At 37.8% G+C, this 13,934-nt stretch overlaps 1 protein-coding gene across 4 annotated transcripts in view; it reads right to left on the reverse strand.

The window, feature by feature from the left end:
• Positions 1-335: 335 nt before the first annotated feature.
• The window catches only part of LOC124407223, a 28,325-nt gene continuing 14,726 nt past the window's right edge, over positions 336-13,934 (reverse strand). For 2 of the 4 annotated variants that reach the window (XM_046883174.1, XM_046883182.1), the window contains 13 exons: positions 6,261-6,392; positions 5,839-6,162; positions 5,433-5,621; positions 5,238-5,375; positions 4,594-4,704; positions 3,615-3,712; positions 3,442-3,526; positions 3,232-3,363; positions 2,990-3,172; positions 2,766-2,906; positions 2,373-2,696; positions 2,114-2,296; positions 336-1,671 (listed from right to left, as the gene is read on the reverse strand). In XM_046883174.1, coding sequence (XP_046739130.1) covers positions 1,484-1,671; positions 2,114-2,296; positions 2,373-2,696; positions 2,766-2,906; positions 2,990-3,172; positions 3,232-3,363; positions 3,442-3,526; positions 3,615-3,712; positions 4,594-4,704; positions 5,238-5,375; positions 5,433-5,621; positions 5,839-6,162; positions 6,261-6,392 — 2,228 coding nt within the window. In that variant the 3' untranslated portion in view covers positions 336-1,483. Of the gene's footprint in view, positions 1,672-2,113; positions 2,297-2,372; positions 2,697-2,765; positions 2,907-2,989; positions 3,173-3,231; positions 3,364-3,441; positions 3,527-3,614; positions 3,713-4,593; positions 4,705-5,195; positions 5,376-5,432; positions 5,622-5,838; positions 6,163-6,260; positions 6,393-13,934 lie in introns of all 4 variants that reach the window. The other 2 variants (XM_046883199.1, XM_046883190.1) reach the window with 2 other exon arrangements.

The raw sequence follows: 13,934 nt of genomic DNA on the forward strand, positions 1-13,934 counted from the left end.
GACCGTTTTCCAAGACATAATGTACTACTGATTCTGAACAAATACATCTAATCATCACCATTTTCATGCAATCTTTTTTTTTCCATTTTAAAATATCTTATAAATCCATAATTTATTATACTTCTAAAAATGACATGCAATTCTGATTTTGATTAAATTCCAAATTGCAGGTTTATTTCTCTTTCTAGTCCACGAACTTCTATTCTTGTATCTATTATTATTATTATTATTGTTGTTGTTGTTGTTGTTGTTGTTGTTGTTGTTATGAATATTATTATTATGAGAACAAAATCAATTACGTAGGCGAAAAAAATGTTGCGTTAACACTGATTGTGTAGGATTGGTCCAAGGGTTCATTCCTTTATTTGTTAATAATAACATTAATAATTTTTTCAAACATATGTCAACGAAGTGAAAAGGGGTGCACGTGTAACGGTAGGTTCATATATGTATATATACATGTTCGGGAACATAAATTTAAAACTATTAGTAAGCTAACTATATATTTCATATATTTTTTCTTCAGCTTTAACGTTATTCGTTTTGTTCTTTAACGAAGTACGAATCATAGATTCATCGATCATGTCTTAAAATAAAAAAATATTAACACGACAAATTGATTTAAATGGATAAATAAATAAATAAATAAATAAATTTACGTGGCCGTGAAAGTTGTATTATTCATGTTATTATTATTATTATTATTAATATTAATAATATATGTATATTATAATGCAGTATTGAGCATCGAGTTTACCTTTCGTTTTAAAACAATTTATACCGTTTATTTTTTACTGTTTCAATTTTCTTCATCTACACGTCGAGTTTTTTTTTTTAACGTATAATTATTATTAATATTAATTACTTTTCTTGCGCCTTGTGTCTGTCTGCATGTAATTTTTTTCGCTTCTTTCATTTCAACTTGCAATGTCATCTCAATCTCAAATATCATGTGCGAATATTCGGGATACAAGCATGAATACTATGACGAGTCACAGGACCTCATCGTCGAAATTATAAGTAGTGAAATAAGTTGTCAGGATCCTTTTGAAAAATAATAACGGTTGCGAAAAAATTGAAAGGCGAATTCGCCAAAGATCCACGTCGAATTGCAACCCCGAAAAAACTGATAATTTCTTCAAAATATTTGTCACACTTGAGCCTTTCGTTTCGGCCCTGGAGTTTTGCAAAGTGCATGAAGAATCTTGGCTTTGTTAGCCTGTAGTACGATTTATAGATTTTGGCCTCGACTCCATCCATATCGTACCCATAATGCTGCCTAAGGCAGTGTTTTTTCTATTTTAATATTGGAATAATACGGTTTCGCGGATGTATTAATCACGAGATAATGATAATCAGCGCAATATATCATGCGCCCGAATTATAACCGTTATCAATACACCCGATCACCCTTTGCGTCACGTTCATCAAGTCCGTGTCACCCGCAGGCACCACGAAAATGTGCCCACGATTATCGCCCCTCTCACGCCTGCTTCGGATGAGGTGCCGGTGCGGGAGGCTCCGAACGGAAACAGGATAAGAGGAAGCCGGTGTACATTGCGAAGAGAATGGTAATCGCGATCAGGGCGTACATGTAGATGTTCAGCTCCGGCTGACGGAACCTGTTCTTCCTCAGCCAGTCGAGAACGTCTTCCTCGTTGTGGAGATCACCTGCGGGAAAATAGCTATTTATGTGGCACGCCCGTAAGCCGCCTGTTTTTTTTTAGCAAGGATAAAGATTTCAGGACGAGCTGAAGGCGAGCCGGAAGCGAGTACTGAAATTATCTGAGCTAAAAAACGGTTTACGGGCATGCCACATACAATATTTTTTACGGTATGGGCATTGAAAAGCAAAACGAAGAGTGAGGTTATGTCGCGATCTGTTCGACGAAGCTACTTTATTCTTCAGTTTGGGATGCGCACTTCGAACTGCGCGTCAAAACTGCGGAATAAAGACTTTATTTATTCCGCGCAACTTTGTTCGCTGCCGTATAAAGCGTCACTTTATGAAACGAAAGCTGCCACAAAAAGTGAACTTTTCAATGCCCATGCCGTAAAAAGTAATGTTTCCAATTTCCGACACAAACCGAGTCTTTCCACTCGGATCGCTCACCTCGATAGATGCTGGGGAATCTCTTCCGGAAGTAGACTATAGCCGGCAGTTTGGTCACTCCCCATTTCCGGGCGTAACGCGAGTCTGACATCTTGACGAATGTTATGTCTAAGTTGTCCGTCTCTCCGTCGATTTTCTCCAACCTTTCGTTAACCATTTCGCTCTCCTTGTGATTGTTCTCGTCTATGGTGGTACGCGATAACGATCGATCGATTAGCGATGGAACAGTTTCAGGAATATGGGTTTGTTGATAACTTACAGAAAAATACGGTGAGGAATTCATTCTCGTCGAGGAGTTTGTCCAGCATCTTTCTGTTCACCTCTTCGATCTCGTTCTTTATCTCAAAAACATCCTGGGACGTAAGCCACTGGAGTACCTTGTCCTCTTGATTCAGATCACCGTCGTATATCAGCGGAGTTTTCTTCCGGAAGTAGACAAGCGACGGCACGTTAAGGACGTTGTACTTTCCGGCTGCCTCGGCACTAGCTATCTTCACAAAGTCTATTCCGAACAAATCGGCCTCTCCGTCGATCTTCTCGAGGGCTTCCATGATTTCGTCGCACTCCGGACAGTCCTCGTCGTCTGAAAAAATTGACGAATTACACACCCAGACTTCATCTAGGATATTAAAAAACCCCGGTTAAAACGTACAGAAAAATACTGCCAGGAAGGGTGACTCGTCCAAAAGACGTTCAAGCATCCGTTCGTTGACGGATTCGATTTCGTCAGCGAGTTCCCGATTGTCGTCGTCGATCAGCCACTCCAGGACCGAGTCCTCGTTCTGTAAGTCGCCTGGAAGAACGAACGAAGAGTCAAATCGCGTGATTTCCACGTGAGGTAAAATACTGCAGAGAAGTGAAACCACAAACTCCTACCTTCGAACAACAACGGATTTCCATTTCTGAAGTAAACCAACGCCGGGAAAGTCTTGATGGAATATCTTTTAGCCAGCTGTGGATCCTGGATCTTGACCATGTGGATGCCAAAGACGTCGCACTCGTCGTCGATCCTTTCCAGACCATCCAATATTTCGTCACAAATGTGACAGTTCTGTTTATCTGAAAGAAAAAATCATTGTCACATCGCCAGCGAGAGCCAATGTCCCACTGTTACTTACAAAAGTAGACTGCCAAGTACTGCGTGTCCTCAACCGAAGCCTCCAGCATTACTCGCGTTATCAGTTCTATCCTGTCCTCGGTTTTCTGGGTGATCAACCACTGCAGGACTTCTTCCTCTTCGGAGAGGTCACCTGCGATGAGAAATTAAAATTTTATTAGGATTCGTTCTGTAACTGGATGGATTGGTGGTTCAAAGTGGACAGTCTGACCTTCGAACACGTTGGGAGTCTGTTTTTCGAAGTAAACGAGCACCGGGAAGTCTGTGACTCCGTAGTCCTCGGCTATCTTGTAATCCTAGAAATGAGAATGAGGCATTAAAGAGGATGAAAGCCCTGGGAAAATGGAATTAACGAAAAACGTTAGAAAAAAGATGACGACGAACCTGGGTCTTGACAAAGGTAATACCATATCTGTCGCAATCGTCGTCGATGTTTTCAAGCTCCTCAAGAATACCGGCGCACTGTTCGCAGTCGTCGCTATCTGTGGAAAATACTCGAGAGTTAAAACAGAAAAAGGATCATCTCAGCCGGTGCTTTACACGAAGAAATGGCGTAAAGTGTACAGTGGTACGATATAATGATTAATGATTATGTATAACGAACGTGATCAGAGTTGCGATGACCATCTATGTACGATTAGTTTGTTGTTGTAGGTTTTTTTTTTTTGTCGTGTGTGCATTCATGAGCTTGTATGCTTTTGTGTGAACGTGCCGATGATGAACGATGAACTGTTGGTGGGTGTCGTTGTTGCATGTTGAAGATATAAATTCTGATGAAATACCACACACTCACACACACAGACATTGAATTAAGGTAAATCTACCAAAACGCTACGGATCAACAGCGTGGCTGTGAGTGATTAAAACTAAGGAATCTAAAGTATTATCGCATGCTTATTCGGAAAAGTCTAATAATACGTAGCTTCGCATGGGGATAATCGCATGCTGGAATTTTATTGCGTTTTCCTAAATTAATTTTCGGGAACGTGAACTACGGAGGTTGGGGTGGGGGTGGGGGTGGGTGAATTCAGTTGTTCCTATAATACATCTGCCGCAGAGTGTTTATCTCCGCTAAAAAGTGAACAACTTATTGTGCAATAGAAAACTCTTGCATGTTGTTTGACTACAATGAACAACTTCGGATAATCCTCCGGTGATATCCTTCACGCAAGGTGTATAAAAGAAAAAACGTAAAATCGAACGGGGGCACAAATGAGAAATATTAAACGTGGTCTTGATCATCGACAGTGGCGGGTCCAAGCTAATTGTGCGGACTTGCGAATGAAAACTGCGTACTACAAATGACTATATATACGAGTAAAATTCAGACTGTATCAGGGTATACAGGGATCAGTTCTTGTACCATCGTTATCTTCAGCAACCTCGGCTTCGGTATTCTTCTGCATCTCCTGTTTGTGACGCATCTGCTTGCGATACGCTTTCGACTGGCACAAGTCGCAGAGAGTTCTGTTCCCTGCGGCATTCGTTTATAATCGTGTACAGCTTTGGTAGTAGGTAGAGTTAGACATTATTGCATTCACAAAGCGTCGCCGAAATAAATATAATCATAATGGATAATGATAAACATAACGGTAATGAATGACATCGTAACCAGAGGCTCGATTATAATACGCGTTGCGATTCAACGAAAAATGTTGTTCCGTAACTCTTTGCGCTTCACGCGCTCTCAATTACATAAATCTGCTCAAATTTATGCGTGAACCACGCCGACAGTGTCAAACGATCGTTAAACCCTCGACAGGAACACAGACATAGCTCTCCGTACTGGCTGACGCCGAATGTAAATTGACAGAGCGAATCGAGCGTACTAGAACGTAGCCGGAAAATCGCGATGAGCGAAGTGCAAAGAATTCACGAACGCCAAGCGTCGCATGGTTTACGTAAAAAATAACAATAATAAGCATGGTACTGGTACAGCCAGAGAGAGAGGCTAAAGATACATTCCTGCTTGGCGGTTGGCAGCGGCCGTGGGACTGTCAGACTTACAAAAGTACACAGCCAGAGCATCCGATTCCCTGATAAGGTGAAGGAGGTCCTCGCCTTCCAGAGCCTCGATTACTTCCCCGAAAGGATCCTTCTGGGTCAAAAGCCACTGGAGAATTTGATCCTCGTCGTAGAGGTCGCCTGCGATAAGGTGGAAGGTTAGTCGGTTGCGGATCATGGAATCGTGGATCGTCTCACCTGCGTAGATGACAGGTTCCTTCGACCCCATTTTGAAGAAGAGAATTGCGGGTAAGGCGAAGACCCCAAACTCTTTGGAAAGCTGCCTGTCGTCGATTTTTACAAAGTTTATTCCTGCCCCGTCAGCCTCGTCGTCGATGTGCTCGATCTCCGCCAGCACTCGACTACACTGCTTGCAGTCGTTGCTGTCTAAAAATGGGGTAATTCTCTTCGTTAATCGCCCTTATTCGGACACTCCGGATGAGAGTTTGGAACGAAAAGTTAAGAGAAAGAAAAATCGTTTCAAGTAATATCCAGGAACGGTATTTGCCACCATGACGATGAACATGAGTGAACCAACGATAGATATCTTTCAAAGGATTCAATTCGTTTTTCTTATGACTTGTCGATTGATCCCCGAACTTACAAAAGAACACGGCGACGTAGTCTGACGTCTGGCGAATCTTGTGAAACATTTTACGATTCACGCGTTCGATGTGATCGGTGAGTTCCATGTTTTCGGGGTTTGTAAGCCAGTCGAGTATCTCCTCCTCGTCGTCGATGTCCCCGTCGTAGTTGATGTACTTCCCTTTACGGAAGTAGGTGATTCCTGGGGGATTCCGAAAGCCGTACTTCTTCGCCATCAGACGGTCCTTCATTTGGACAATCTTGATGCCGTATTCCGCTGCCTCGTCGTCGATCAGCTCGAGGTGGCGAAGCACTCGAGGACTCTCCGGGTCTTCTTCCTTGTCTGAAAGTAAAAAATTTACAGGCACGTCACGCTCAGTGATTTCTCTGATTAGCGAGCATTCGAATTTGGGTTAAGTTCGACCTTCGATATGCACTCACAGAATATGACGGCGAGGAATTCCTTCGTCTCTATGTACCTGACCAGCGTCTCCCGGTCGATCTCTTCGATGCTGGCATCGTTCTTCTGCTTAACCATCCACTGCAAGACTTCGGCTTCGTCGAGGAGGTTACCTGGGATAGAATACTGCGGTTTACTGCCATTCTCTCCGACCGCCACCGGTATCCCCGGCGTTAATTCCTTGCAACTCAAAGACTATTAAACGCGTACAACGAATACTCTGAAAATTATTATAAAAAGCAACAATTGGCTCGCTTTTGTAACGATATATAATTCGTTACTCTTGGATGATCATTCGAGAGTAATACATGTATATATGTATATTTGTGTATATACGCAGTTTTTTTTTTTCTTACAGATAGAACGAATCGCTTTCTGGGTAATCGTTCTGGAATGGCTTTTGAACAGACTTTGCTTGCAATACAGGTATTCATAAATTTATATTTACATACGTATATAATATTTATTTATCGACTTTAGTCTCTGTCGACTTACCCTGTATAATCCGCGTTTTGCCCTCGACGCAGCGGCCCAAAGTTGAGAGAAGTCAACCGCACCATACAAGATGTGTACACTATTTTAGATAGAGGCATACCAAACCGGCGAAGAGGAGCCCAGAGACAATGTGCAGCCACCGATATGAACACGGCTTCCCAATCCTTATTTCTTTATTATTCATCGTGTGTATTAGTAGTGTCATGGTAGAAGAGCCAAGCGCTTCATGGACTAATCGAGTTTGTTTCAGCTCCATTTTTTTTTTCCAAAATTTTCATTCAAATTCGTTCAATTATCAAATTTTCCAAAAGAAATCCTTTTATTATATCATATCTGAGCTTGGCTCTCCTAGTTTTTACATGATAATATGTGATTATGTGTCTTGTGACAAGATTTTCAAAATGTCAGTGAAAATTTGAATTCTCAGCAGGGCCAAGCAAAGATAAAGGAACGTAACGATTTAGTAGTAGGAAATATATTTATTCTCATATTATGTTTGTCATACATGTTGCGCTTATATGCATTAATAAGACTATAGATTGTTTCTTTACTTGTTTCTTGTTTTGTGTATTTGATTTTTTGCTAACGAGTCAAGGTTTTTTTTATTTTTTTGGCGTACCTGCGTAACTCTATATAGTATAATGTATATTGTAGGTATATAAGTATATATATGTGTATACATATATATATATATATATTATACAACCGTCCGATTAAAAATTTTACAATATACATTCACAGATATAATGTATATTTTTTGCTACCAAATAAATTTCCCGGTTGTTAAAATTTAAATTCACCATGTCAAAATATATTATATATATTATATATTATATATATAATATATTATTATATATATACATACGACCATGCGATTACCGTCCATCGTGCGTACTAATGACAAAAACTGACCGTACAATTCTACGTCAAAATTTCGACAAACACTTCGTTATACTTTCTCTACAATTTATTGTTTGATTAGCGGTCTCGACGGTTGATAATCGATTTTCAAATATGTACAGATGGTGACAGTAGTTCAAATAGTTTAAGCACAAAACAATGTACGTGTTATGTGTGTGTATGTGTGCATGTGTGTGTGTGTATCATTTTCATTCTCGATGTGCGTAAGGGTATATACATCGATTTCATAATAATAATAATATTAAATTATTTTAGGATAACAAGTTCCCTGATTTACTTTTTCATTGCTGTTAATTTCAAATAATCACCTCTACGTATTCCTAGCTCGGTGTCGTTTACTAATCAATTACTTTTATTTCAATATATCATCCTTGAATCGGATGAAAAAGAAATTATATAAACCCTATACGGAATATAGGTTTTAGCGAACAATCTTAAGTAATTTCTTTTCTCCTTTCCTTGGTTCATATAAATTTACTTCTCTATTCATTTAGGGACGGATATATTAGTATCGGTGATTTGGCAGGATTTCATTTTTTTTTTTTTTTCGTTTTTTCTCTTTTATCTACAGTTTAGTTTGTTTTTTTTCTTCCTTGTACGTAACAGTGATTAAAATAGAAATGAAAGGATTTTCATGCGATGAAATTAAACGTAGATAAATATATGACACACAGATCTGTTCGCGATTCAAAATGATAAATAATAATTACAAAAGATTAGAGTGAAAAGAAAAGAAAAAAAAAAAATTTGGAAGATAGAAAACAAAGTGGAAGAAAGACAGAAATGAAATTTGCCCGACAATATGGTGCATGCTGCAAAGCTTGTGATACATACATGTGGGTACATATATAATAAGTGTAATCAGATTTATTAATAACATGTTTGTTAGAAATGATAATAAAATGGGTGAGATTATTTGAAGAAGAAAAAAAAAAGCACAATCGATTTTCCAATTACTGCATGTTCTACATATTTTCGTGCGCCGATTTATGAATGATTCAACGATTCAACACTTTCGATGCACTTGAGAAAACTGAACGATCGATCTACGGACTAAACTAATCGATTATCTATTCTGAAAAATAAATTCAATTACTATCGATTCATTCATAATAGAGCACATTACACGATGTCGTAAATAAAATTTTTGCAATGCATTAACAATAATTAATAGCGAAGTGATGAAGGATGACCTTTATATTAAATGGAGATTGATATTACAATAGTTAGAAATAATATTTATAACTCAGTATAATAGCTGAATAAATTGAAATATATACATGTGTGTATATTAAATATATAGGAACACCGCATGATCTTTGCTTAGCAAAATATCAAGATTTATCCGACTACGGGCATAAAAAGAAGTTGGACAAAGAAAATTGAAAAACAAAAGTGCAAAATAACAAATTGCTAACATTGAAAGGAACGGTGAATTGAGTAAGAGTCGATAAAATTCAAAGAAAAAAAAAAAGAAACGAAAGAAAAAATAAAATCAAAAAACATACTCGACTCTTGTCCCCCCGTGAAAATAGATTAGACGACTATTGCGACGCTTTGAATAAAATTAATCGAGGTTAATTCATACATATAATATTTTTTACAATTGATGATAAGTACGTACTCGTAGATTTTTTTTTATAGGTATATTAATATATATATATATGTATGTATATATGTACAGACTTGAGAATAATTCGATAATTGTCCCGATCTTATCGACGATGATGACGTTCTCGATCTCGATGGGTAATCAGTAATGGCAAATTGATTTCCTTATCAATAAATAATGTCACTTCACAAATTGCCGATATTCCCGTCTCTCTTTTCGTACGTACAATATTGCTGGGTTGATGTTGTTTTGCTGGTTTCTGTTTCTCCTCTGAACAGTCCGACCGTCAATCATGCTGACGATAAATTAGCCGATAATTGTTGAGCGTTAATCGAAGCTTCTCGTAGCGTTAAACAACTCTTGGCGTTTCAACGATCGTTCGATTCGTAACGTAACGACGGCTTGGATTATCCTCTATCATCCTCTTTTCCGTCTACACTCTCTTATCAAATTCCTTCGAAGGTTGTCATCGGTTTCCTTCTTCCCTCCAAGTCTCATAGTTCAAGGTCAAGGTCAAGGCCAAATACGCATCGTGCGCAATGAAACTGCATTCTCGATTTTTCGGCTGTGTCTGGCTCTCTCACGCTTTCTCTCTCTCTCTTTCTCTCTCTCACTCTCTCTTCCCATTTTTCCATCACGACTTCATTTTCCCTGCTTCTCTATCTCTGTATCCATATTCATCTCGCCACATTCTCCCTTTCTCGCCCCCTCTCACTCTCACTCTCTCTCTCTCTCATTCTCTCGCACTTTCTCTTGCCGCCCTCTTTCGATTTATCTCTTGGTTTTTCTTCCCCTAGACCTTGATGAGGTACGGAATCCCAGCTACAACTGCAACATCCAGGCCCACGACTCTCATAGTATATAATTATATACTTTTCAAATTCAATTAATTACATCTTTCTTTTCACCTCATTTCATATTTTGTTAATGTTACTTTTTTTTTTCCACTAAGCATATGGATTAATATTTCTCTTTATCTTTATCTTTATTAGATGGCTCAAATTCTGGATACTGCTGATATTGGGGTTTTTCTGGGTTTTTTTTTTTTTTTGTTTTTTTTTTCTCTTGCGTTATGTATAAACACAACTCCGTTTCAAGATAACAATATCGCATATCGCATATAGAACTTTATGATTTTAGGATTGGCCGAAGGACTCGCGGTAGTGCTGGCAGCCTAAAATCTCCACGTGACAATACATAGTTATATATGATATTTATATAGTTTTTCTTCAAGTTCACGTGATGTAAATAGTTAGTTATACATACGTAACTATGCGTATAATATAAAGGAAGATCTTTATGAATATGGATAAAAACGTGGGTGCAATCTTTTTCTAAATCATCGTCGCCATCATCATCGTCATCATCATCATCATCATCATCATCATCATCGCCATCATCCTCCTCCTCTCTATACATGTCTCACAATGCCTCTGAATTTTATTTATTGTTATTTATATCTATTTTAATTTTTTTCTTCCTTTTTGTTTTTATTTTTTTTTTGCTTTTTCCTTCTTTACTGTTTTCTGTTAACCATTTCTCATCTCCAGCGAGCTATGAACGAGTCCCGACTAATTTAGGCGACCAGCACTGCTCCGATCCACTGCTCAGTAACCACTTCTGCGTGCACCCCGCGATGTTTCTTCAAAGACCACGCAGCCGCGTGGCGCCTGCATCTGTGGTGGAACACGAAAGTGTCATGCCTACCACTTGGTGTGGTGGGCTTTCACTCGAAACTCGCGCACGATACTCAAATATTTTACTCTATCTATATTTTTGATTTTTGATTTTTGATTTTTGATTTTAGATATTAGATTTTTTTTTTTTTGTTCCTTTTTTTTTTTTTAATCTTTGATCTATTTTTCTGTTCTTCAAGGTTTTGATCTTTCTCTACGCGCGAGTTATACGTGCAAGCCCTGTGTTTTATTTTAATTTGTTTTTCTTTTTTGTTTGTTTTTCGTGCGAGTGTTAGGTACTATATTACTCTGTACGGAAATATTTATCTAATGCATATGCAATAAATTGCGTACACGATAACGGTTAAGTCCCTGCCCCAGATATACCGCATTCTCTAATAATAACAATAACAATAATAATATTAATGAATATCAAGATTCGAAGATGTGATACAAATATACGACAAAATTAACACAACACGGGCAGTGACTTAATCCGAGATGAATTTATTTATTGAAGGTGGGTGCAGGGTGGGCTGTGCTTAGGTTTTCATAGAGATCCGAGACACGGATGTTGGCTTGAAATAAAAATGGAGAAAAAAATAAAGAGGTTGATTATTAATTTATGCAATTTATACGAGGGAGAGTTAAGCGCGGATAGAGTGTTCGATGAAAGTGAAAACGGGCTTCGGGTTTACAACATTATTCGAATTCAATATTATTCAGCTGCATTTTGCAGATTGCATTTGCGACTTTTGTGTGTTCACGGTTCGTATCTACCACAACCAATTGAGATATTTACCACTTCCGAAGAATCCCTTTTTCCCCTTTCCTGATTTGCTCTCCTTAGCCGTGTTCGCCGTCGACGAAGGTGCGGCGGCGAGGCTTGCGGCCGACTTTTTGCTGTCCTTTGCCGAGAGCTTGTTTATCGGCTTTAAGGATGGCGCGACCAGCTTTGACGAAGTCACTGTTCTTGATTTCATACCGGGCTTGCTCGTTACCGGACTGGCCTTTGCGACTTTGGTACCACGTGCCACTTCGGCTGGACAGCACTGGTAAGGCGCATAGGAAGGAATCGTGGGTTTCGCACTTTTACCGCCCATCCCGATGTAGAAACAGCCATCGCCTGCAGTCACCAAATACATGCGAGTCAGACAAGAGAATTGGCTAGCCTGTCGGGATATTTTTTTTCATTTTTCAATTCACCATCAACATCATCATCATCATCATCATCATCATCATAATCATCATCATTATCATTATCACTCTAAATGTGAGCATGGCATATAAAGCAAAACGTGCAGTGAGTCAAATGTGGTATAGGAAAAAGAAAACGAAGAAAAAATTCAGACAGAAGAGATGAGTAACGTATAAATTACTTGGATAAAAAAAAAAAAAAAAAAAAAAAAGAAAACAGAAAAAAAAATGGAAATTTCGAATTATCCAAAGAAAGAAAAACGAAAACAATACTATAAGGACCGGTATGCAAGGACCAGCCTCCGTTTTTTATACGTCATATGTATTTCGCATTATTGTATGTGTATGTGATAAAAAACGACAATAATGATAAACATTATAATAATCATAATAATAATAAAAGTCAGCAGTTAGTAGCAGGTGCGGAAGACGATGAAATATTACAATTTATTATCATATAATAATATCTTCCGGAAACAAACAATGGAAAGAAAAAAAAAAAAAAATTGTTAAGTACGAAAGGTAATAACGACAAAATAAGAATGTTGAAATTTTTGTTTTTGGGTTTTTTTCTTTTCCTTTTTTTTTTTTTTGTTTTTTTTTTTTGTTTTTCTCTCAAACATTTATGTTATTATTTCGACAGTTGCGTGTCGCGGGTGTCGGTTTTCTTTCTCATGCTCCGTGTGGTTCTCTTCTTTTTGGACAACTACTGATTTAATTTCATTTTGCCGTTGTTGGAAAATTGTGAAAAAAGAAAGGTAGATGAAGAAAAGGTGAGAAGTAAAAAAAAAAAAAAAAAAAATCGCAAATGACAAACAGAGGTATATAGCATACACGGAGGCTAGTCCGATTCTCTCGACTACAAACTCGCCGCAGACGACGGCTGTCAAACTCACACGCGTTATTATTATATAATCAACAATCACACCTTTTTTTTCTCATTATATGCACCAGGTATATATATATATATATATATATATATATATTATTTTTATACCTTATGTATATATATATATATATATATATGTATTATATATATATACACATACACAAGGAATGATAACAATATGACTTGCAGGGTGATTTATTTCTTGTGTTATTTATTTTATATAATTATTTAATTATTTGATTATTTTATCGTCCTTTCTGCCTTGTTTTTCCTTAATTTTCTTTCTCGTACATTCTCCCATCACCGAGCATTTCATTCTACGGATGCAAAGCACATGCGTTGATCGGCATTGTATATTAATTAAAATCGCTTTTGCGGGTATATTTATAATGCTTATAATGAGGTGACTGACTAAAGATGACGTGCAAATACGCCACGCTGCGGTTTCTCTAAGGACGATATACCTATATCCTATAGGTAATATGTAAAAAAAAAACTATATTAGCAGTTGATTTTCATCTGCCATGCATCGCATGGTAGAGAGAGAGAGAGAGAGAGAGAAAGAGAGAGAGAGAGAGAGAGATTTTATATGCACGAGGAATAGCGGCGGTGAGGATAGTTCAGCGGTTTTTTTTTTTATACTCGTCTTTTCCGTGTTTATTTTTTATTTTATTTTTTTTTCTCATTTATTTTCTCTTTCAAATTCTCATCACTTTTCTCGAATGGGATCGCATTAAGGATTGCGTGGTTAGGCAAAATCTTCATGCGGTACGCCCTCTCCAGCCCAGCTCAACCGCGAGCGATGGGTAATCGAGATTTACAAAAAGAAGAAAAAAAAAACTATTAAAAAAAATAACAATAAAAA

Source organism: Diprion similis, chromosome 1, assembly GCF_021155765.1.
Source record: "Diprion similis isolate iyDipSimi1 chromosome 1, iyDipSimi1.1, whole genome shotgun sequence".
NCBI classification, from domain to species: Eukaryota; Metazoa; Arthropoda; class Insecta; order Hymenoptera; family Diprionidae; genus Diprion; species Diprion similis.